Below are 27,116 nucleotides of genomic sequence, written 5' to 3'. Positions count from 1 at the left end.
CCATTCCTACTTTTGAGATTTCTTGTTACCTACAGAATGAGCTAGTATGGTGTAGTGGTTTGAGCATTGGACTATGACTCTGGAGACCAGGGTTCAAATCCTGGCTCAGCCATGTAAACCCACTGGGTGACCTTGGACAAGTAACACAGCCTCAGCTTCAGAGGATGGCAATGACAAACCCACTCTGAAGAAACTTGGCAAGAAAACCCTGTAATAGGTTTGTTTGTCTTAGAGTTGCCATGAATCAGAAACGACTTAAAGTCACACAACAACAGCAACAACAAAACAGCACTTCTTCTAACAGATGACAATAACCATGCAGTAAAATACAAGAAAGAACCTTCCCCGAGTCTTTCAGAATGGACACTCAATACAGATTGGTACAATTCAGACTTCAAATGCCCTCCTTGTGATAACTGTGGCTTTGTGCTGAATTTTGCATGCTAGTGTGTGGGGCAAAAGTAGAGACAGAGCTGTGGGTGTACATATGAACACTGCCCTGAATGTTCCTGTGTGGCCAGCCTTCCAGACCTTCAGGCGTTCATTGCAAGGATCTATTTGGGGCTCTTTGTGTTCAGTTCAACTTGTCTCTAGAGTTATGGTGAACAAGGACCCTGCCTTTTCAGGATTGCTAAGCAACAAAACTCTGTCAACTGTGTTCAGCCAAATGTAGATCAAGAACCCTATGCAGACTTTTATGCTCAACACATATAGATGTGATGGGTTGCCAGGCATGAAAAAATGTTTAGGGCTTATAAGCACACCTACATCCCAAACTCTTCTTAGACCTACAAGTGAATAAAGGCAGGTTATAGACCGCCGCTTTGAGGCGGTCTGCCGCCGCCGCCGTTTGCTCCGTAAGGGAGCCGCTGCAGCCAAACCGCGCGGCTCCGTTACGGAGCAAAAAAGAAGCTCCAAAATGGAGCTTCTTCTCACGGCGCCCTAATGACGTCGCGAGGCACCAGGGGCGCATTCACGACGTCATTAGCGCCGCGACACGTTCGGACGCACAGCGTCTGATACGTAAAGATGGCGGTGCCCATATGAACAGGGCGCCGCCATTTTGTACATATTCTATACGTACTAGGGTTAGGGGGGTGCGGAAGCACTGCCCCTTCCTAACCCTAATACGTACTAAATGGCGGTCTGTAACCCGCCCAAGAAACATCTACATAGGATTCATTTTAGCGCTTTGTGTGATGATCAGGGAAGATATTCTACAAAATGGACAAATTATCAATTTGTCCTTGTCTTTCATAATACATGTGCTCCTTCATTCTTTTACTCATCTGTACTCCTGGTAATGCCACATTCATTCATCTTAATTACATCATGTAACTTTTCCTCTGGACAAGGCAATTGTGGCTAATTACTAATTAGATCTTATTCGAGTGTAAGGGGGATTAACAACCTGTTCTCAGGCATATACTAGGAGCTGTTAATATTACTAGATGAGGCTGAGTGTCATCAGGAACTTTTAGAAACAGCTTGAGTTTTCTATTTCTGTCACCAGACACCTAGACGGAATTATAGTTTTAATTTATAGTCCTGTTGGAAGTATGCTGGGTAGTGCATAATAATGTAAGCAGTGAAACAGATAAATAGCTTGTCTGCAATTATATCAGAGTGGTTTCTACCCAGGAACTGACTACCATTTACCATTCTCTGGGACAGGTGATCTTAAAACTGGCCCCTGGATTTTCCACATGTGGCCATCCCTGGTCTAATCAGAAACCCGAGAAGTGTTTTTAAGGCTTAAGTGTGTATGTGGGTACATTTCAAAGTGGACTGATAATGCAATTAAAAATTAAATTCAAAAGTCACTCCATTTGTTCATAATTAAGTGAATATAGTCAGGATCTCACTTCATGAATGTTTATTTTATTTATCAGTTCAATTCAGTTTTATTTGTTTGTGGCACACTGTTGATTGCAAAATTATTCATCAGATGTTATCACATAATCATAAGAAGCCGGCACAACATGTCCTGAGGCATTTAGTGTGTCTCATACATGAATGCTGAAGAGTCAAGTAATAAAAAGAGGGATAATTGAGGACACTACCCACCCTCAAATAAGAATTTTGTCCCCCCATGAAATTTATCTGCTGGCCCCAAATTTCTAGCAATGCAGTTGAAATGCACTAAATAGAGTTGAAATAGAGTTCAGAAATACAGCTTAGGCATCCAAAGAAAGTGATGAGATGGAATACTGCAAAATCTCAAACTAACACTTCAGAAACTTTTTAAATCTTGATATGTGTACAAGGAAGCCTTTCCAGGCACATATACTTTATATGCTGACAAATACAGTTTGGGTGCATCTGCAGAGGTGTATGAAAATGCATTGTCTACTTTGACACACATGCTGATACCACACAAAGGTTCAATGTTTCATTAGAGAAAGCAAATTTAGTAATTTTAGTTTTCGAGAGTAATATATTTGAAAGCATTTCAGTTGGACAGGTTCTCTATAAGTCTGCAGAGAACTCACAGCTCATTAGACTTTTAAAACAGTTCTACCCATTACAGTAAGATGATTTGCACACTGCACATTTAACTTCCTAGTCACTGTTCACGCAACTCTTATATGTGGAAAATATATTTTAAAGTGATTTGCTTTTTTGAAGCTTTGTAAAATGCTTACTGATTAAATGCCATTAATCTGGGGTCATTTCAGTCATTACCCACAGAAACCTCTTTATAGTGATAACTATCCAAGCCATTTTGTCTGCTTCTCCAGTTTTGGTCTCAATTCTGTCCCCCTGATGAGCGGAAATTGTCTCACGATACACCTGGGCATACCTGATTTTCTCCAGATTGCAGCCCATGTGCCAACCACTGATACAATTCTTCTGTTTCCCATTTCTTTGTGTGTAGGGTGAGACAAAATTATTTACCGTTTGAAATATAGTAGTGTTTAAATGTGGTATACTGGGACTATTTGATACCACAATGTAAAACACTACTGCTGAATCTGTGTTCTTCTATATGTTGCTGGATTTCACTTTCTATCAGTCCTGGCCAGCCTGGCCAATGATGAGGTGTGATGGGAATAATCGCTTATCAACATCTGGATGAATGAAGGTTCCTTTCCCCTGGTGTAAAACAACCTGGAACTGTGATTTTAAAATTTCAAGACAGATGTAAGCCCCTTAATTTTAATTTCTGGCATGAAGCAGTGTTTCCTTCATAAAGTGCCAGTTATAAATATTTTATTGCTAGGTAAGGAACAATGGCAGATGGGCAGCCTCTAAATCTTGTGTGGATCAGACTTAGAGCTTTGTATGGTTGCTTTCTGCTGGTGCTCCATGGGAAATTTTAATGAACAAAGAGAGAGGTATATTCCCATACATTTCTTTAATACAAGTGTTAGGGAGGCACTAGGAAGACTTGGCTTGAAGGCAGACAATCACAGCTCACAGAGGTTGTGAAGGGGGGCTGCAAGTGAACAGAATGTAACAAAAGCAGAAGCATGTCTCTGAGAGAAGTGACAGGTTTTGTATTTGAGACAGACAAGGTTTGGGATTTTGACAGAGAAGGAGACTGTTGAGAGAGATAGGATTTAGATTTCATGTAGACAGGACAGTTAGTCAGGAGGGGGAACTGACTCTATTCTGGGGAACTGTGGCAGAATAGATTGTAAAAGAGTAAATTGTTATATGACTGAGTTTTAATAAACCTATTTTTGTTATTGTTTTAAAAATGTCACTGGTTGTCTTTACCAAGCCTGATAAGGAGTCAGGCCATGCATAGCAATACAAACGCACCACAGCCACAGGCCCACATATCAGATCACCCTGAGACCCAAGTACCCAATCCAGGAAAGAATTAAGTTGCGGAGGGATGGCTAGGGTTGAGGAGCAGGATCCCAAGAGTTGAATTGCAGAACAACCGACAGACATTTGCTATTCTAGCACTTTACTGTCCATGCTACATGGACAAAGTTCTTGCTTAAATACTCCCAAGCCAAATCCAGAGCTGAGAATATTGTGTAAAATAATTAATGGGGGAAAAGAGCCTGCTAATATCCTGAAATCCCCGAGTAACGGAGCTGCTAAGCATCAAAAACTTCACACATACACTTTCAGCAAGATATAGTGATTAAAAATAGCTGCTTGGTTTGGGAATCTGTACAGCACTTCTGCCCTACAAAGTACATTAAAGATTGCTCTTTCTTGAATCAGCACCTAGCAAGCTTGTTTATGGCAATTAGGTGAAAGAGATTTTTGGAACACTGCCTTATACTACCTTAACATTAAAGTAAGTCTCCTGCTTTCTTGTAACATTTAAAATGACAACAAAGCCTAATTTGCTCACTCTCCTGCACTCTGGTTTTTGTTCAGAGACAGGAATAAATCCAGAAAGCCATCTTGAAGGAATCTAGCCTGAAAGTAAAGTAACTAGTTGTGAATGATTAGTTACGTGTAATTAATTCCATTTTCTAATATCAAAGTTATAAATATGTTATATTACAATGGCGATAGATAGATAGATAGATAGATAGATAGATAGATAGATAGATAGATAGATAGATAGATATTATGGTCACAGATCAGCATAAGTAAGGATCCCTAACATCCCTTCTTTAAAAAAAATGAAAAGGTGAAGGACAGAAGGAATTTTGCAGCACCTTTAAGACTGATGTATTTTAGCATTAGCTTTCATGGATTTCAGTTGCTAACATTCAGTTTTTAGGCAAGGTTCTGGAGTGTGTGGTAGCCTCTCAGCTCCACAGATTTCTGGGTTCAACGGATAATCAAGATCCATTTCAATGTCATTTCAGGCCTAGTATGGGACAGAGACAGCTTTGGTCACTAGATGGGTGACTTACATCAGGACCTAGACAGGGTGATGGGTCCCTTTGATTCTGCTGGACCTCTCAGTGGCTTTCAGTACCATCAACCATGTTATCCTTCTTGGTTGCCTTGCTGGAATGGGGCTTGGTGGCACTGTTTTACAGTGGTTTTGTTCCTTCCTCAAGTGGCAAACTGAGAAAGTGGTTTTGGGGGATTCCTGTTTGACCCCTGGCCATTGGTTTATGAGTCCCTCAGGGCTCTGCCCCCTATGGAATTTAAGATAAACAGGAAACCACTGGGAGAGGTTGTTCAGAGTTTGGGGGTTTGGTGCCATCCGTATGTGGTTAACACTTAACTCTATTACGCCTTTCCCCCCACAAGCCAAGGAAGCTGTCTGTCATCAGTGTCTTGACTAGATGAGAGCAAACAAATTGAAACCTAATCCAGACAAGATGGAGGTGCTCCTGGTCAGTCAAAAGGTAGAATAGAGAACCGGGATTCAGCCTGCACTGGATAGGGCTACACTCCTCTTGAAGAAACAGGTGTGTAGTTGGGGTGTGCACCTGGATTAAGGTGGAGTCTGGAAGCCTGGGTTTCAGTGGTGGCTAGGAGTGCATTTGCAAAGTTAAAGCTTGTGCCCCAGGTCTACTCATTCCTTGCAATGTCAAATTTGGCAAATCTGGAAGAGGGATGAAGAAGACAAAGATGGTAATAATAAGTAAAAAATGAACAATTGGTTTGTATATTTGAATTAAATTTTATTGTTTGTATGATTCTTTAATATGACCAATGAAAAGATTATATGCCAAAAAGAAAGAAAAAAGAAAAAGAAAAAATATAGCTATAGTGGCACATGCCTTAGTCACATCCTGGTTGGATTACTTGTAATGTGCTCTGTATGGAACTGCCTTTGAAAGTGTTCAGAAACGAAACTGGTCTAAAGAGCTGCTGCCAGATTACTAGTGAGTGCTGTTATAGAGAACACATAACTCCATTGTTGAAACAGCTCCACTTGCAGTCAGTCCATTTCTGGGCAAAATTTATAGTGCTGTTTTACCTTGAGACCTACATGGCTCAGGTCCAGGTTATTTGAAAGTTATTTACAAACCAGCCCATGCTTTGATATCAACTGTGAAGGCTCTTCTGTTTGTTCCATCACCCTTACAGGTGCATCTGGCTGACCCAGTCTGCAGTGTCTCTCATGTTCCTTGATTCTTGTTTGCATACTGCATTTGGTGGTCCCTATGTAGTGTGCAAACAAGAATCAAGGAACACAAGAAACACTGCAGACTGGGTCAGCCAGAAAAATCAGCAGTTGCAGACCATGTTACAAACCATCCTGGGCATAAAATATTGTTTGAAAACACTGAAATTCTAGTCCATGCCAACAACTACCATGTCAGGATGCACAAGGAAGCCATTGAAATCCACAACACCTGGACCATTTCAACAGGAAAGAGAAAACCCTTAAAATAAACAAAGTTTGGCTACCATCCTGAAAAACAGCAAGATGAAGATTCAACAAATGCAAATGGTAAATCTCCCAGGGTCTGGGGCTTCCCAGCAGACAATGAGCACTAATCAAGCAGACACTAATCCTCCTTTGCAGACCCTCCCACCCTGAGGCCTGCCATTAGCAACAGAACAATACACATGCAAATCACTCCTACCTTCCCAGGTCACACACTATATATACCCAACTCCCTTCCAGGCAAGCATTCTCTGAAGATGCCAGCCACAGATCCTGGCGAAACATCAGGAAGAAACTCTTCTAGAACATGGCCGCATAGCCCAGAAATCCCATAAAAAACTATGGATGCTGGCCATTAAAGCCTTCGACTCCACGCTCTAGAAATCCTTTCCCAGAGAAGTTAGACTGGGACCATCCCTACTTTCTTTAGCAAACATTTTTCTATTTCAACAGGCAATTGATGAGTTGCTGTCTAAGGCTCATCTTGCACAATTTGCTGGCTATTGTTATCCAGCAAATTGTGCAAGATGGGCCTTAGATAGCAAGTCATTGATTGCTAATTGTGCTGGTGTGTCTATGTGAATGTGTGTATTTTAATGATATATGTTTTAACGTGGTTTTAATATTTTCTGATCATTTAATTGCTCTTTAACTTTTGTATTTTGTGGATTTTAACAATGTTTTTAATCATTGTAAGCCACTTTGAGTCCAAATCTGGTCGGGGGGGGGGGGGGAGCAGGATAGAAATAAATTAACAAAAACAACCCACTTTCTCAGATGCATTGATGGATTACAATATCGGATTGTTTAATACATTTATTTGCTCATCCTACAATGTGATATATCTCATCCCATTGTTGTTGGGTGCCTTAAAGTAGTTTCTGACTTAAAGCGATCCTAAGGGAACCTATCACAGCGTTTTCATAGCAAGATTTGTTCAGAAGGGAATTTGGCTTTGCCCTCCTCTGATGCGGAGATAATGTGATTTGTCCAAGGTCACCCAGTGGATTTTCATGGCTGAGCAGAATTTTGAACCCGTCTCCAATATTCAAACCACTATGCCCTGCTGGCTCATCCCATTGTATGTCAAACTATTTGCTAGAAAGTTCTATTGCTGTAGTGCATGAGGGTGGCTTGGAAACTATCTAGCAAAGGACCACAAGTACTCCATTAAACTACCAACACCAAGATTCCACAGAATGGAGTCTTGGCTGTTAAAGAGGAATAGAACTGCTATAATTATGCAGTGTAGCTACAGCTTGGGATTAAAATAAATATGTAGGGCATTGAAATCCTCAACACTTTTACTTGAAAACAAGAACATTTGTTTATTTCAATGCTAATCACTTTCAAATACCTGTATCAGAGCCTTAGAAATGCAAATGAAAATTGTCTTCCTTTGTTCCCTCATGTCAAACTACCACTTGGTACTGCTTCAGGTTAACTAATGGATTCCCTTTTTTACAACTAACTACTTCCAACAGCTCTAATAGCTGGCATGCCAAACAGCTATTTGGGAATATGTACTAACTGTACCTCTGCTTGTCTTAGGAGACCAAGCCAATTAAAATTTAAAATTGAGCATTAAGTCTTATCATGCATTTTACATAGGATGTTTTGGTTCCAACATGATTTTCTCATTGGAATCATTGGCCACGCAGGAACTTGCTCCTGTCTTCTCTGAATTATGCATTAGATATTTTCATGTAGGAATCATCAACGTAACAGAAACAGGAAAATTCTATCAACATATTTTATTTCCTCTCTTGAGCTGATGTTAATCAAGCACACACTAATTCAAGAAAAGAAAATTAATTTTTCCTTCATTTAAAAAACATACAAACATGCACCATGGATGAGGAATTTATTCATGTCCGATGGTTATCTGCTCTCGAGCAGAAGCAGCAGTCTAAATTACAGTGAAAAGCTACATTTCCTGATTCCCCAATTGCTTTGGTAGAATAAGACCAATTTATTTCACTGAGGTTCCTACCAGAATCGAGCCTTGAAGCCAGTAAGGAGTGGACTGCATAAGTGGCAAGATGCTTTATAAAGAGTATATACAGGTATATATATAAGCAACATGACCAGATTGGTATCCCGAGGTACAGATGATCAAGTGGCAAAACACTTTTGTGTAGCTAAACATCTCTATTGGATTGCCATTGATATGCAGTTAAGTCTTCAAAATAATTTCATTACACTTGATCACATAAAACTCTTGAGACCAGGATATCTCAAAGGCTGGCTTAAAATTCTAAGGGGCTATTGATTAGCAGTACACTTTCTCCCCTAGAAGCAACATGTTTTCTAGGAGCTGTAACCCTCGTGATTTGGGGGAATTAAAATTAGCTCAGTGTTAGTGATGTCTACTGGCTGGGTTACGTATTCTTGGGACCAAATCCCTGTGTATATCAAGTCCAGAGACACAAAGAATTCTAGAAGCAGGGTTCTAAACAAGTAATGAGTTTTATTTTACAAGGGGGGATGAACAATCATACCAAAAGCACACAACCATGCATGCTCACAAGGACCAAGAAATGCAAAGGTGTTACTTTGGAGTAGGCCAGACTAATGGAGATACAACCCCTGAATGGATAACTGCTCCTCTTGTTACAGATCTGGAGATAAAAGGGAACTCAATCGCTCCTAAGGCAAAAGGGGGTTGGTGAGCGAAAGAGGAGCTAGCTGAGTAAACTGGCAACATGCGTGCCTATTATTGGACTAAGCCAAGGAAACAAACGAAGGACACCAATATTTATAATGGATTTCAACCCTGGGGAAAAATTCAAGGTATTGAAAAAGGACAAATGATGGTGCTTTCTTTGAAATGGGTTTGGATCACTTTGATGTTAGTCTTCCAAAGTGGTAACATTGTTGTGTGAATGTGAGTGATGGGGGCGCATTTCCAAGGCAAGAGGCATTAGCACACAGGGCTACCTGAGTTGTTGACTCTTTGACATCAGCCCATTGTTGGCATTTCTCATCTCCTTCAGTGCTAACAGAGCTTCTCTAGGCACATCGCATTTTTCTCTCCTAAGGATGGTTCCATCTTTCATGAGCTTCTGCAGAGCAACACACCATTATTTTATCAAGCCTTTTGTTTTTAAAAATATTTTTGAATTGTTTTAGATGTTTTTAAATAATATTTTATTGTACATCACTTTGGTGGCCTTAGTAGGCAGGTAAGCAGTCAATAAATACTATTAATGAGTAATGCCCAAAACAGATGAGCCAAATAAAGCACCTTCTGGGTGCTTTGGTGTTCAAACGATGCATGCACCCAAACCTCCCAGAAGTTGCTCTGAGACCACCAAAGGTGGCCTGAAGATGGACTTAAAAAGGAGCAGCAAAAAGTTGCTCCTGCCAGCAACCCATTCAGGACTGCTACATCCAATCACTGTGGTCCTGGAGTAATCGGAGCCAGAGTGGCCTTTTGCCCTATCTGCTTCACCCCAAGTAACCTTTCTCCAAGGATGTCCATCAGTTTAATATTTTTACCTCAAAACAAGCCTGAGAAATAAATTAGTGTAGGCCAAAGTTATTCAACATACTTCAGGGTTGCACAGAGATTTGAATCCAGGGTCTCCTGGTCCATTTCCAAATATTGATAAGGAAATTAGTTTATGTGCCAGGAACAAAAATGCCAGTGGAATCTACTTCAGTGTTCTTTAATCTGTGAGCAACATTTCAAAATATGAAAGCCATCATAAAGCCATCAAAATGGTACAGAAATATGTTAAATATTTTAAAACTATGCTTAAAAGGTATGAGTGAAGATGCCAAGGCACACTTCTTGTTAAGGGAGGAAGATCTGAAAAGCCTCTCTTCCTGGTACCTGGCAATCTGATGTTACTTGATAGCAGACTGTAGAGCAGGGTCTCTGAGGCCTATCTCTGAGCCTAAATGGGTTCACATGGGTGCAGCTACTCCTTCAAGATCCCAAGACTAAACTGTTAGGGTTTTAAACATCAAAAACAGACCAGAAATGAATATGCAAACATTGTAACCATTATACTAATGGTGTCTCACACACACAAAAGTTCTTGGTGCTACAAGCATCCTGGCATTTGTATTCTGCACCAATTGAAATCTTTGCATTGCCTTGAAAGTAGAGCGTGGAAAAGGTACTTTTGAGACTAGAACTCCACTAATTTGGTTATGCTGGTTGGAGGATTTGGGGATTTGTAGTCCAAGTAGCTCTGCTTTCAAGGCAGCTCTGTAGACAGAGAATTAAAAATAATCTAGTGTGGCTCCAGTGTTTGTGTTCCCTGTATTAAGCTAACAATAGACTATAATTGCTTTCTATTAAAATCACGTTAATAATCCTTTCCAATTAAAATCTTGACAAAATGATGCTCTACTATTCTTGAGAAAGAATAAGATGACATGGACCTCTTTTCCTGCTTTACATTATCCAAATCAAAAGTGAGAAAAGATGTACTATTAATCAATCTTTATAATTTATTTTTGTTATTATTCTGTTCATCATAGAAGCAGTGATTCTGCTATCAAATATCATGGGCAGTAATTGTACATTACCTGCTTGCCTTGAATGCACAAAAACATTAAAATGCTATGATGTTTTATGGGATCGTTACTTAGCAAGCTTGAACCTTTATTGGCTTATCACAAATATAATTAGAAAAACCAAATGGTTACCAAATATAATTTAAATCCTTTACAGCCTGATCCTACAAAGATGAACAGATGTGGCAGCTGCCAGTTGGTGGTTTGTGCCTAAGGAGCTACTGAATATATTTAATGCAAATTCATGCACTATGTGTTGTAATAGTGATAAATACTTAATACATTAATGCAGGTGCATAATAGGTATGTGCTACTTCAAGAGCCCTGTGAGTGAGAAATGGGAATCCAGATCATGGAAAGAAAATATACGTGCAGATATAATTAATTCAATTTTTTAAAATCTCTGTCACATCTGTCATTCCTCACACATGCATGAACCAATATTTAATTTAATATAATAATTTCATATCTTACCTTTCTTCTAATGGAGGTTTACAACATGAATAGAGCAAAAAACTAATCAATCACAAAACTGAAGAACAATTTTTAAATCATAAAATAGCATACTGAAGCAAAGCAGTGAATTAAGTTTGAAACATAACCAAAAAAGTAGGGGGAGGAACCCACAGGCAATGCCAAAAGGATAATGTAGTATGCAGTGTTCTAATACCATATCTGCAGAGTATTTTCTAGAGTAATATTGGAATGATTCTGTATATTAACTTGATGTATTTTGTTCTCACTATAGATTATGAAATGAATCCATTCCTCGGTTCATCCTGTCCCCTGAATTCTAAGAAAACATCTTGGCTATATGATGAGCATATCGTGTAAGGACAGGCCTGAAGAATGTCCTAGGGAGAGATTCATGAACTTCAGACCTTACTAACTGATCCTCTAGTCATTATTTAATTGCAATTTTCAGCTTCCCTCACACTTGCCAACTAAAGCTGATAGGAACTGCAGTTTAGAATACAGTATCAGGAATCCTGCTGGAGTCTAAAAGAAGGCAAATGCTGAACAAAACAACTAACATTTTAACTGGCCAGAAACAGCACTCAGTGGGTGGGGTTTAGGTTATCACTCTCTAGCCAGCACTATAAAGCTCTGGCATTCATTCTAGGTAATTACTGACATAACCTATGACTTCTGTCCGTGGTGTAGTGGTTTGAGTGTTGGATTTCGACTCTGGAGACCAGGGTTCAATGCCCCGCTTGGCCACTGGATGGAACGCATTGGCAAACCTCTGAACAAATCTTGTCAAGAAAATCCCCTTAAAGGTTCACCTTAGGGTCACCATAATTCAGAAATGGTTTGAAGGCACACAACAACTACAACAACCAGGAGTATAGCAATGGGTGGTGGTGGTAGGCAAATGAGAGCATTGCCCTTCCAAATAACAGTCCTGCTCCTTCGTGAAATTTTTCTTCAGTCCTGAAATTTTTAGCATTGGACAGAGTGAGACATTAAAAATAATTCACACCTAAAACTTGTATTTTCTGTTTTTGCATGCCCTTCATAACTTTGCCTGCACCTTTCCTATGGATGTCTAGGCTTTATTTTTAAATGCTCAGCTGAAATTTTTAGTTATTGCAATACTAGAAATATGGGGACAGAATTAAAATTTCATGGGGGGCAGAATATTTATTGGGGAGCTACATCTCTGCTTTTATCTCATAGAATGTTTAACTATGGTCCTGAATTCTAACTAAATCAGTGCCTCTAGCCCTGTTCAAGGCAAGGCCTTTGCCCCATGTCAGATCTGTGTCACTTGTTCCAGGTCAACTCCATTTCACTTGGACTGTTTCTTCTGACATCTTGATAAATCAAGATTAAAATCAAATTAAGGTCTTAAAACTTCATTCAACACTCAGACAAGCCACAAATGCTAAACATATTTTGATCAATAAAAAATCCAGACTTCTTAAAAGGAAAAATTTATTTGAATAAAAATTTCAACAAAAATACTGCAAAATCCCTGCTTGAACTCTGTGTATAATAAATGATACAGGAAAATTCAATATCAAAATAAGTACCAATTCAAAACAAAACTACCAGAGATTATTAGAAAACAATGTATTTCAAATCTGAATCCCAGATAGTAGGATAAATGATTTAACACAACTGCATACACCATGTGCATGATTTGTGCCATATATGGATTAAGACTATGGTTCTGATTCCAGTTACATCACTGAGCCAGAGAAAGGCACACGGTGATAGCTGCTGGACATTTTCAGAATAAGCGCAAGGGCAATATCCAATATGCTTTTTATTGCACAAACAGTTCGGTAAATTGTTGCACAACTGTGCATACAGATGTACAATCAGTTGCAACTGACTATCTAACCCAAATTATGTAATCCACCGCAACTGTACCAGTGAGGATTTTCACTCCACTAGCATTGAATAAGATTTAGGTCGTGGTTCCACACCCACTGTATATATTTCCTATGAGTGCACAAGCAGTGGTCACACTGGGATGTTAACAGGAAACTGGAAGCCTCTGCAAGTCTTCTGCATGTTCACCTAGCTTGATCTCAGTAAAGAAATATAATCTTTTTGATAAATGCCAACAGATGAACAACCTAGAACTCAACAAGCATACTGCCAAGTGATTAAGCTAATCAAATGCTTTTAAGAACATGATCCTATACATATCTAATCATAAGTATGTCCCAAACTGAATTCAATGGGTGAATATGCCTAGATTAGTGCATATAGGACCTTAGCCTAGATTCTTGTGTTATTTTCACTACAGAGGCTACATCAAGCATGGTAAAGTACCTCTGTTTTTATAAAGTCATGAGGCTCTTGGAGAACACAATATAAGCATCTGCTTTTTCTTAAAAGAATTTTCCAATAGTATGTAACACAGATCTGAAACAGAATGCATAAACAGATTGCAACACCCCCTTCGCCCATTATTTGAAAAGAACGTCCTGTTTTATTATTTGGGGGGAAATAATTAGTTTCATTCCAAAATAGAGAAATAAATTTAACTATTTGTAAAAATGTGAATTTTTAGTAATTTTCTTTACAAAAATTGTACAATAAAGATAACAGTTAACAATTGTTTTTATAACGTCTATTCTGAAAAACAGTTCTCTTAATTTATTTAAAAAATAAGGGCAACCAGCATGCAATACTTCTAATACGCATAAAGATAAAACAGAATTAAGCTTTAGAATTCTATGTAAAATGAAGAAACTGGTTCAGCCATACAATATATGGCAAACAGAAGATCAGCATCATCTCGGAACAATCAAATTTTTAACAGAATTAAAATACTGAACTGCCAAACATTATTCTGCTTTTATAAAGCCAAACATTATTCTGAGTAATAATAAAGAAACACACTTTTGTATTAGGATGACTGTACAATGGCTTACAGGAAATGAAAGACCTTTTTTATAAATGTGCCACTTTAATCTATTTTGAATTAAAAATACATGTTATAGGATTATAACTGAAAGGTTTCTTTGATTACTAATTCCAACTCATTCTCTTTCAATTGTTTGTGAATTAAGGGTATTAGATTTCTTTCTTATCCTCAGAATTTAAAAGAATATTTTTATTAAAGAAAAAAGATTAGCCTTCATGGTACTGAAGATAGCCTTCGTAACAAAATAATGGTGTTAAACAGTAATAACGCTCAATATGACGTACAAAAAAAATTCATCAAAGGAACTGAAAACTTTCTCCATTAATATGTACAAAGCTTATTTGCTATTGGTTTCACAGAACAAGAGCCTGAGCACATCTACAGTAGGAATGTTTTAGGTCAGCATTAGCAGCTTTTACTTGAACTGATATTCTCTTGGTATTGGTACTGGTATTGTCTAGTTACCCACACCCTGTATTCTGAATATATGGAACATATGTCCATATATGTAGACAAATACTCAGCCATGTGTTATTGGCACAACATCTTTTCCCACAAAATGTTCAATATTCAGAATACAGGGTGTGTTCATTTGTTTCTTTAAAACACATCCTTATCCAAGATTTTACTGTTCAATTTTCTGAAAGTACTTTCACTAAGAGCAATCTAAAGCAGAAACAAAGTCAGTGCCATGATTCAGAAGAGTGTGAGCACACAAAATTCACAATATTAGCTATAGAATGGCTAAACCCTGAAAATCCCAGGGTTTGTTATTTAAAAGCCAGACTTTCCATCACTATTGGCATTACTTTAAAATAAGCTTGCAACTCATTGTACTAACCCTACTTCCAATATACCATTGTTAAAAAGGTTAATTGAGAAACCAAATCATCCTAATTCTTGTGTTTCCACCAATGGTACTGAAAACAGACAATCTGAAGTCTAGTGCTCAATATACTCACAACTGAATCCCTTTGAGCCTGGTGTAAATTTTGGATCATTTTGAATAATATAGATGCACTGCTTTTAGACTGAAAAGTTATATGGTTCACACTCACAGAAGGAGTGAGGATATAAATGTTTTAGGGGGCAGATTCCCTCACCTGGAGTCCTCTGTGGACAGAGTGGTTTCAGGGACAACTGACCTACAGAAGACTGTGAATGGAGGTAGTTGGGTTTCCACATCTTTTTAGTTCTTTCCCCTACTGCAGATGTTCACCACAGCAAGTTCCAGTCAAGCCAACTAGCCTTAGCTCACTGGCTTACATCTATTGTACATTCTGGAGATACATGCCTCTCCTGTTTACTATACCTAATACTAATAAAATTCTACTATATTTCTGTCGTGTATAATGACTTCCATATATACAAAGCTATTTTCAGAAGCATTTATCACATTTATTGGTAAACTGTCTTTTACAACCTCATTCTTCCTTTAGTGTGAAGACTATTCTTATGTCTCTTCAAATGTTTGATTAAAATAACAAGTTACAAGAAAAAATATTCAAATTATAGTTTAAGTCTCATTTTCATTATAAATCAAAGCAAGATCCCTGAATGAGAATATTCTGTTCTCATTCTGAATCCTTCTCATTGGGCTAATGTTCCTAAAATGTATGCTACTTCTGCAGGAAAGCCCAAAGCCTCCCCATAATAAAAACTAAAGATGCCTGTTACACAGATCACAGATTGATAAACATGAGGTGAAAGGGAAATGACACCTCTTGTTTATCCCTTTCTCTAAGGCAAAGATCCAGGCTGTCTAGTTTTGGATTATACTTGAACTCCTGGGCAAGCCGCCATTGGAATGTGTGCCATTATAAAAGATGGTTGGTTGGATTACATCCACACAAAACTCCATTTCATTAGCTAAAAGGCATTTTAAAAAAACCTTTTAATACTAAATCTACATGACACTGCTAAATTTTAACATTATTCACTAGAAGTTCCATTTTCCTGAGCTTGCGTTTATTTTTTGGCATTGGCTTGTTGTATAAACCATTTTTAAGAAGATGTTCCTTGCTGTGATGGACTTGAGCACCATGCTGAAGCTGAAAAGCACACAAGGCTTGAAGAGGACGGAGTATAGTCTGTGAACAAGAAGAAAAAGAAAATGCCTTTATATATAAGCTTCAGATGATTTTATATACAATCCTCAGATATTATTGTATCTAGCATTCACAGTCTTGCAGTTACATAAAAGAAAATGATCTGAACATATTACTTGGAAGTAGAACTACTTTCTGAGGAACTCATATTCAAGTAAGCATGATTTAGCTATGTATCAATTATGTATTCCATAATTTTTTTGTATCTCATATATATATATTGTATTTTATATAAAAAGATCCCAAGCATACCGTTTAATGTAACTACAGATCTCATTCCCATGCTCTTCTCTGTTGTTATATTATTACATTTCACGAATGAGTGAGAGGGAATATGCCATTTTGATTTCTGCCATTTCTAGGAGCTCACCTTGGTCTGCCCTTAACATGATGTAATGCTGCTAGGTAAAAGTGGCTTGTGCAAAAAGAATGGGGTGAGCCCTGGTGGCGCAGTGGTTAAATGCCTGTACTGCAGCCATTCACTCAAAACCACAAGGTTGCGAGTTCAAGACCAGCAAAAGGGCCCAAGCTCGACTCAGGCTTGCATCCTTCTGAGGTCGCTAAAATGAGTACCCAGACTGTTGGGGGCAAATTAGCTTACTTGCTAATTAGCTTACTTGCTGTTCACCGCTATGATCTTTGGAATAGTGGTATATAAATAAAACAAATTATTATTATTATTAAGTACACAAAACTACCAATCCAAACTGCAAAGACTAAAGGACATGAAGAGCAAAGTATTGAATGGATTTTGCAAGAAAGATCTAAATTCTATATTAATGCAACATAATTTTCAGTCCAGAAGCTGCTAAGAATAGCTAAAGATTATTTGGTGCAACCATTCAGTTATACAATAAGGGTAACATTTTGTTAGACTAACATCAGTTGACTAAAATTCTGTTTAAGAGGTTGCTTGAACATGCAAAAGGCTAAGACTATTTAATACTGAATGCTGATTACTTTTATATTTCTGAGCATGTAGATCCAACCAACCAATGTGCTGAGTATCTAGAAGTAAGTTAAATTGTTGCACATTGAATGTCAACATCTGAAATGGAATATGATAGCTGAATTTGGTTACAAAACTCCTGTAACTGGGAATCTTGATAGAGTTGGGTTCCTGCTTTTAGGAGCTTTGTAACTGCATTCAGCAGAACATGGTTACAGAACTTTCTTGCAAAATCATGCAACATGCAAAGGCCTAACTAGTATATTATCTAATGTCATGATGTCCCCACCATCTAATTTAAGCCTTATGCATGCTGAAGTGAATTCCTAAACAGAGTTTAAAACACTAATTACTTTGTTTCCATTATAAACTATTTCATGCTGTGGAAAGGATATAGTTTTGAAGGCTACATCCAATTTCATAATAGCTTCACTGTTACCCAAAGGTCAGGCCCCCAATCACCCCTCTCAATTGTGATATCAATTTAATACTAAATGGGGCGCTGCGTTGGGTAGCCTGAAAGGCAACTCTGTTGTGGAGGCCTAGCCATACCATATTTGGAAATCCAGTTGGCTGCAGCATGGGAGGAAGCAAGAGCACCCACCATGATGAGATCAGTTCAAATCTCAACTCTTGTCATGAACTAACCATAGAAAAGACAGGGAATTACATGAAAAGGGGATCTAGGAGTCTTAGTGGACCACAGGCTGAACATGAGTCCACAATGTGATGTGGCAGCTAAAAAAGCTAATGCAATTCTAGGCTGAATCAATATTAGCATCTATAATGAGGGAAGTAATGGTACCACTCCATTGGTCAGATCTTATCTGGAATATTCTATCCAGTTCTGGGCATCATAATTCAAGAAGGATCTTTACAAGTGTGTCCAGAGGAGGTGACCAAGGTGGTGAAAGGTCTGGAAACCATACCCTATAAGGAACAATTTAGTAAGCTGCGTAATTTTAGCCTGGAGAAGAGAAGGTTAAGGAGTGACATGATAGCCTTGCTTAAATATTTGAAGGGATGTCATATTGCAAATAGAGCAGCCTTTTTTTCTAATGCACCAGAGACTAGGACATGAATCACTGGATTCAAACTACAGGAAAAGAGATTCCACCTAACCATTAGGAAGAACATCCTGTTAGTAAGAGTTGTTCAACAGTAGAACACACTGCCTTGCATACTGGTGAAATCTCCTTCTTAGGAGGGGTTTGTTTTTTTAAGAGTCTGGATGTTCATCTGTCAGAAGTGTTTTTATTATGTATTCCTTCATGGCAAGAAGTTGTATTGGATGACCCTGGTGGTCTCTTCTAGCTCTATGATTCTATGATTCTTTCGGCCTCATTCTCTGTCTGCATAGCTGCAATATGGCAGATAATAATACAGACTTAATCAATCAACATCATAATTTTCTCCTGAATTTTGGCAAGACTTTTCAAACAATCCTTTTTTTAAAATATAACCTTCCTCTTAAAAAATAATTGCCCTGTAAAATGCTGCAGGAAAATGTACTGCATTAAAGCCAATCCAATGTGGAAAGTTTCTTTTAATAAGAATTAATTATCTTCTAGAGCATCATTTTGCAGTTTCTGAGTTATGGAGTGACAGCATGTCATTATATACATTCTTCTTAAATAACTTTCCAAGATCTATAAAGTACTACTTTTTCACCTATGTCTACGATTGGCAGATTTATACATGTAACATGAACATTAATGTTTAGATAAGTTTAATTTTTTTTTAAAAAAAATAAAGAACAAGGATGGAATATCACTTAAAATGTACGGTAAGCTGCTTCTCATTATCTTTCCAAGCTGCAAAAGGAAATACCTTAAATGAGAGGCTACTAGACAGTGCCCTCAATTGTTATATTCTGAATACATAAACAATTACAAATGTAAAGTAATGTGTCCTATGCAAGTGTTTCATGTTGATCTCATGATACCGCGACCCGTTTTGAGCCCCATTTGGAAGAAGGGTGGGATATAAATCAAATCAAATCAAATCAATAAATAAATATGGTAACATTAAAGGAATTGTTTCCAGAAAGCTGCATTACCAAGACAATATTTGTTACAATGTTACATGACTATCAACCCACCAAAAAATTCAAGACATTTTCAGACATCCTATTTATTCTTTAAAAAAAAAACACCATGAGAAATGAGTTTTATATTACATTGTAATCTACTAGGATTCTCTCACAAAATGCTAATGACTATGTAACATTTCCAGTGTTATGGACAAGAGGCAAAGTGCACAGAAGCTATTTTAGAATCTTGACAGAGTCTTCCATCACAGACTAGTGGGATCACTTGGAAAGCAAAGGCTAATGCCTTCATGTTATTCTTTGACCTAGTAGAATAAACTTAGACTTCCCGGCTGTCATGTTCCAACTTCTCGTAATGACATTTGGCAGTTTTAAGCTGATTAGTAGATCTAAGTAACAGAGTGGGTTACACTTTTGAGATGAGAGAAAGGCTTAAAGTTATTGGGATGGGTTTACAAGTATATTTTATTCTTCAAACTCACTTCAAGGGTTGCTCGAGTCATCTTTCTAGAGTAGCAAACCAGAACTGATTTCTAGACAGGACTGTTAATTGTTTTGTTTATACTGGATAAGCAACGTCTCATATTTAGGAGTTGATCATGCCTTTGAATATGTTTTTGATACTTTAAATACTTATAAACATTTCCGCTATTTCAGTACAAAGAATTTCTAGTTACATATGAAATGTTATTATATATAAGAAAAATAACCTATCAAACTTTGCAAGTAGGCAGAAAAAGAGACCCATACTTTCTAAAATCCAGCAACACTCCACTGTTGCCAACAGTCCCTGGAAGAAGTATCAAAGACCTAATTTGATGCAATACATATGCCCCTGATTCACTTTACATGTACTGATCCCCCCATGAGGACCTGGATGGTCACACTCTGAGCTACCAGGGACTGTGGAGGACTTTTTAAAAATAAGCAAAAACACTGCCCACATCCTTATGTTTAATTTCTGGTTTTACGTCTTGTTTGAAAAAAAGGTTCTCTTCTGGGTCTAAAACAGCCTCCTCATATAATAAAAGTGCCTCCCAATCCCTAAGGCATTTTAAGATGTTTTTTGTGAAAAACAATAGGGGTGCCAAGGGGAGAGGGACCTTCAGGGCCTCAAAATGGCATTGTGAATGACATGCAGCCATAACCTCTCCATCTCTTTTAAAGCAGACAGATATTTTAAGCAGCACACGTTATTTTAACTGACGCATTAATTATCAGCATTATACCTAGAGTGGCTGCTACGATTTAAGCTAATCAAACCCCATTTAACACAAATTCTTAGCACAGAGAGGAAATTAACTTTATTGTTGTTTATAAGCATAACAATGGAATCAGAATCAAAACTTTAACTTACAAAGGACCTGAGCAGACTTGCCAGGAAAGCATGGGCTTTGCCCTTGCTAACCAAGGTCAGTTCCCAGGCTGACATGGCCATGGATGGGTGTTTACATGCCCGCCCCCACACTAGCCCAGGAACCCACTACTACTGTGAACTCCTTACCTTCCCCTTACATCTCTGCTAGTGACAGGTTCCTGTCACCATGCCTGATGTGAAAATGGAGCGCCTAGCCATGTGGGTGCAGTTTTCACATAAGATGCTGCGACAGGGATCTGCTCAGTAGCAGAGATGCAGGAGGAAAGTAAGGAGCGACATGAGGCCAGAGGGAACATTGGCTTTTTGCCCTGTATGGACAACCCCAAAATCAACTTCCAACAGCCATGACCATGGGTCCCACTAGATGAGGATAAGGGGAGTTATAGTCCATATTAATCTGGGATCCAAAGATGGTGAAGACTGACAGAGGCACCAATATTTGACTTTGATCCTATGTGCATCTGAAATGAATTGAGTATGTGTGGGGGGGAGATTAATTAAATGGAAACCACCATGACTAATTTTGATTAAAGGATATTCATTCTGTTCCACAGTGCTACATATCTTTTTACAATTTGCCCTGAACATTATGCTGTAATTACTGACATGTATACTTTAGATTACTAGAATTATCTTTTTAAAAAAAGGCAAATCTCTTTTACAGTATATTTAGGGAGACAGCAATTGAAAGACAGTAAAATCTATCCTGGTTGAAATATACACATTTTTATAATTGCACTTTTGATTTCTTTGTGCATGAGACATTTGCAGTCCAAGTATTTTACAATAAGATGAGCATTTATTTGTTACAGAAATGAAACTAAATAACACTGTGATTTTCCACCTTCAGTTCATTGCTATTCTAAATCCACTAGGTTTTAGGAACAATTTAAATAGTAATTAAAAACACAATCCTTTATAATTGGATGTATACAACTTTCATACTCATTCAGAAGATCAGTGATATTTCATCATATATATTCCATATTTTTCTCAGCTTGCCTCCCGTACCTGAACATTTTTTGGATTAGGTCACATCACTGATGCTTTGAAATGTTTCCATCTCCCCTTCACTGCTATTTGAAATAATTTCCTATCTTTTCATCACTTAGCTTGTTATGTTGCAAGAGCTACAGTGCAATTGAAAGCTAGGGAAATGGATTTCACAACAGCTTGAGCTCTAGGTCATACTGGAAGATCCACAGTACAAAGTACCAAAAGAGGAGCTTCTGGGAGTTTATCACAGGTATGGGATGAAGCATACCATGACAAAAGAGGAGTAGCAGAAATTGTTATATGGCTACTTTAAGGAAATGTAGAAGCAGGCTATGCAAGAAAGTATAAAATATGAAGATATTGCTTCCTTCAGCTAGATTCTTTGTAGTTACATTAGCATTTCTAAAGAGTTTTGGGTTCTTGGTTCAGTAAATACAGTCTTGTTCATTAAACTGCATTGCACCATCCCTATCATCCTATTAGCAAAGTAAATGACTTTAGAGTTACCTACCTCTTTAATACTCTCATTTTTTTCCATGATGGCAAGGGCCACAGCTGCACATTCAAGTGTGGATAGGCAGGTATTTGTGGGCTGTGTGCGAATTACATACTGACTTGAAAGACTAGTTCTCAGCTCCACCTGAAAACAAAAATTATTTCAGGTTACAGAAACAGATTGTCATTACACTAGCTCTTTGCTTATACTCTTCCCTATTTACATGTACTGTATAGCATTTTGCTTAGTAGTAAACTGTGGGGGGGGAGCTATACTGTATTAGGAATCCTTCAAATGTACAGTATTAGTAAGCCTTTAAATGTTTCTTTATTAAGCAGTAAGGCAAGTAGACATTATAATGAATGTGGGCTTTTTTTTTAAAATCAGTATCATTGATCCCCTTTATCAGTGGTTCTTTGTATGCCAACAGAATCAAACATCTTATTTAAGTGTATGTTTTAACCTAGAATAAAAAGATTTTTAAAATCTAAATGATCCCTAACTGATAGCATAGAGATACAAATGGTAGAATTACATTTAAACATTTAAAAATATTGTATCATGTTACTTTCTATTTAATTTGAATTATTCTATAAATTAACAATAATATAAAGAATTAAGTAAAAAGATACAAAAACTGAAGTGAGTTCATTGGAGTGCATGAGTATCTAATTGCATGGTGTAAATGTTTGAAAGTGATTAATTCATTCCGCCTAAAATGATAAGCACTTAGCACTATCACATGTTAAATGTGTTTCAAAAAAAGACAAACACCATTCAACCATTAGGCTATGTGTTTTATCAGCTGGAAAGGTTTTCATTGCATTTATAAACAGTTGCTGAAAAATGACAGAGTATGCTTTGTGATGCTCTTCAGACATTATTCATTAGGTTTCTTCAGCTTCGCACAGAACCTGAGTGTTGAATGGCTATGAATCGAAAGCCAAAACAGAGTATTCTCTTAAGATTTAAAGGAGTGAATATAATAGATTACATTTAAAGACACTCTGAAGTATCAGAGAATGCATTTACTTTGAAGATGATCATTTCATTATCTCATAACTCAGGGTTTTATGAATATTTCCTTAATATTCTGCAGGCCAACAAGACATTACACACATGGACAGCATTTCCCAATTAAGGGGAAACAGCCTGATGAACACATGGGCCTATGGGTTATTGCCTTAGAGTCTATTTGATACAGTATATCACAATGACTTTCTGTTCAATTTCATATCAGTGTTATGAAGGAGATCTCTTGGGTGTATCCACCAAAATCATTTGGGTCTGAAAGAATAGATTTCCCCATAACTGCTTATTTTATTTACTACACAAAAGCAATATGCAATAGTAGATTGTTGTTGTTTCAGCAACCCTAAGGCAACCCTAAAACAGGGTTTTCTTGACAAGATTTGTTTAGAGGGGTTTTGCCTTTGTCTTGCTCTGAAGCTAAGAGAGTGTGACTTGTCTAAAGTCACCTAGTGGATTCTAACCCTGGTCTCCAGAGTTGTAGTCCAATGCTCAAACCACTACACCACTACATCACACTGGCTCTCAAATATATAGCTAGGTTAACTGAAATCAATACTTTCATTTGGAATTTAGTCAGAATTTCCTGATTGTCAGTCCTATATGTCATGAACTCTGACTGTAAAATAAATGTAAAAGTAAAGCCTTCATTAGCCATTCCACTGCAGCTTTACTCTAGTGCAGTGGTGGCAAACCTATAGCACACATGCCAGAGGTGGCACTCAGAGCCTTCTCTGTGGGCACACATGCTGTTGCCCTAGCACAGAGTTTGCCAGACTTCATTACTAGAAAGCCAGAGGGACATGGCACTTTGCAATAAATAAGTGGGGTATGGGTTGCACTTTGGGCATTCGGTCTGCAAAAGGTTCACCATCACTGCTCTAGTACAATACCACAAATATGAATAGGTTCCTCACAGACATTTGTAGGAAAGCAATCCTGAAGTTTCTCAAACCAAAGTCTGTATTAGGCCTGTCAGATCAAAGCATCTAAAATGAGAAAGACTGCAGCTGTGGTTTTGTTTGTTTGGGTCTACTTGACCTTTAAAGGCCTGAAATAGGGAACTTCTATTAAATTCTATACAATGCTAGAACTCTAATGCACTCCATGATCTTCTCATAATTCCTTTCTTTCATTTAAGCTGCAATGACATTTGAGGAAAAGGTAAGGCATCTGAGTAGGTATCAGAGTGAGTGATTTTTATGGAGTTAGCATCTATCTGCTAAACCTTTCAGTTTTGTTTTTTTTAGCTTACAGTGTTTTTAAAAAAGGGGGTTTCACACACACACGCACAAAGGCTATTTTTCTGCCCTCACAAGTAAAAGTACATACCAGCATAATATAGCATGGCGGCAGTGGCAGTAGGGTTAGGGAATGCGCACCATTCAGATGCTCCCTAACCCTAGGGTTAGCCTAGTACGTACTGGCAGTGTCAAAATGGCAGCGCTCTGTCTACATGGGTGCCGCCATTATGACGTGATGGACGCATAGCATCTGCATGTTGAGTCGCGCTTGCAACATCATGAGTGCGCCAAATCCTCTGCATAAGACAAGGGTCCACTGTATTTGGCCCTCCTTCCTCCTTTTTTACTAGAATATACATGTGTGTGCATATGTGTGTGTGATTTTTAATAATTTCACATTTAACTTTCTAGAAAGTTTTAATAATTTCCATGGCGACATGCTAATTTCTAAGACTGGCCCATTCACAAAACTTACCTCCTTCATATTGCCTTGTCAAGCAAATCAATGGCCTGTTCCAGACTGCCCAAATAAAGCTGTTTGGGGTCTCTTTGGAGGTATGCTATTTAAATGATGCATGGGTCCTAAGAGTCCGGAGGTCGCGCCAAAGCCACACTCCATTCCTAAGCACTGGAGGGCAGCTTTGGTGCAGCTTCTGGATTCTTCGGATGCATGCATCATTTAAACAGCATACCTCCAAAGAGACCCAAAGCAGCTTTATTTGGGCAGTCTGGAACAGGCCAATATATGACCTAGATATCTGCATCAAACTGTCATAAATGTTGAAAGGAATGTGCAAATTGTTCCCAAATTGTGACATACACAACTTAACAGTTTTAGTTCCAAGACTATGGGGTCTTGAAGATGTCTCATCTACAGTGTCACCACGAGTTGGGGACAACTCAAGGAGAGTGAACAACAAACTATGGCCATACTTTGCAAATTGTATATGAAATATATTTCCCATTATGACATATAAGATAATTATTCAACAGAATAACTCCTGAGAATTCAATTCAATAATTAAGTGGTACAGTCGGACCTTCTTATACACTGATATTTTATACACGAATTCAAACAGCCACAGTTTGAAAATGTTCCAAAAAAGTATAAATTTCAAATATCAAAACTTGATTTTCCATTTTCATAAGGGACACTATTTTGCTATGTCATTATATTTAATGGGACTTGAGCATCCATGGATTTTGTTATCCACGGGGGATCTTGGAACCAAACCCCAGCGTATACAAGGGTCCACTGTATCTTCTTTTCCTTAAAATCGCCATTTATACTACTGGTGCAAATTATCTGTCTTTCCAGCTGCACCTGACAAGGTATTTTTTGTGGCACCAAGCTCTCCAGTCACCAAGACATTTTGATTGCACCAGAGAACTGCAACCTTCTATGAGCCGCAGTTCTTGTTCTAGCTTCCTGCAAATTCTCTTAGCCCCTAAACCATTTTTGAATGTAAATGTCCCTGGGAAAAAGCAGTTAGAAGTAACTGCAGTGGCCTCCAATGGATTAGGGGGATGAATGGATACCAGATCCTATGTAGTTGCCCATCCCTCCTCTATACAGGGCAATGCTTCCTCCTATGAAATGCTTGCATACAATGAGGTAACACATAAGGTTACAGTATATCAATAGAACTAATGTGATCATTAGCGTTTTCATAAAATCCACAGACTCTCAAGCATTCTTTTAAATGAAGCACAAAGAGATTTTAAAAATAAGCATGTATATTTAAATTGTAGTTTCAAGACATCATCGTCATTATCATCTTAAAAAATATGGTTCTCTGGGCAACAGGGGAAGTACCTTGATGAATTTTAGATGGTACGTAAAACACTAGAGTTTGAGTTGCCATATAAATATTCCAGAGCTCTATTTTCCTACAATTCAACCTCAAATATGTCTAACACACACACACAGAGCATCTAAATTCTGGGTAACACTTCATGCAAAGTTTTTAATAACAGTGAAGGGAGAAAAATATGAAGGGCTGCCCATTATTAAGCAGAATTAAGTAATTATAAGAAATTGTTCCTTATCTGATGAAGATTTTTGTATACCTTGTAGGATTTTCTTCCTTGAAGAAGAGGAAAAACGAGTTTATGCACCTTGGGGGATATGATATTGGAATATGAAACAGGAAGCGATATTTGCTGTTCTTCTTCATGCAGCAAAATATCTGTGGCCAGTCCTGCAAATTTGGATATGGTTACAGTAACCTTAAGATATTTAAGATTCACCATTTGACCAGATTCTCAAAGTATTTTTATAGAAAGAGATATGCAGAACAAATGACAGTAAAGTATATGGCTATCTTTTTGCCATTTGGATATTTATAATTATCGTGAATACATTTATGTGAAATTTGTGTTTTATTATACAGCAATTCATAGATTATTTAATTCATACATGCATCATTCATTTAAATTATCCTTCCACCATGAGTTAGAATTGACTGAACTGACAGAAATGAATATCAAGAAGATAGATAACGCAGGGTTTCTTTAGTGATGGATCAAACAAAGTAAAGAAGACTGACTACCCAGCTTGATTTTCCATATCTATGTATCCTGAATAATGAAGCAACCCTTTTCTAGTGATTGCCATTTATAGTAATCCCCAAGAATTGTTTCCTTCTTTTCATGGCACAAAAGGCAACTATATACAGGGAGG

The 27,116-nt window shown here is 37.8% G+C and overlaps 1 protein-coding gene across 1 annotated transcript in view; it reads right to left on the bottom strand.

The window, feature by feature from the left end:
* Positions 1–12,719: 12,719 nt before the first annotated feature.
* DTWD2 (DTW domain containing 2) overlaps positions 12,720–27,116 on the bottom strand; it is a 119,066-nt gene continuing 104,669 nt past the window's right edge. Inside the window, exons 5-6 of the mRNA XM_042453812.1 lie at positions 22,176–22,304; positions 12,720–16,273 (exon numbers count right to left, since the gene is read on the bottom strand). Of these exons, the coding sequence (XP_042309746.1) occupies positions 16,103–16,273; positions 22,176–22,304 (300 nt within the window). The 3' untranslated portion in view covers positions 12,720–16,102. The remainder of the gene's footprint in view (positions 16,274–22,175; positions 22,305–27,116) is intronic.

This window comes from Sceloporus undulatus, chromosome 2 (genome assembly GCF_019175285.1).
Source record: "Sceloporus undulatus isolate JIND9_A2432 ecotype Alabama chromosome 2, SceUnd_v1.1, whole genome shotgun sequence".
Taxonomy (NCBI): Eukaryota; Metazoa; Chordata; class Lepidosauria; order Squamata; family Phrynosomatidae; genus Sceloporus; species Sceloporus undulatus.
This window is presented reverse-complemented; position numbering and strand designations above follow the sequence as displayed.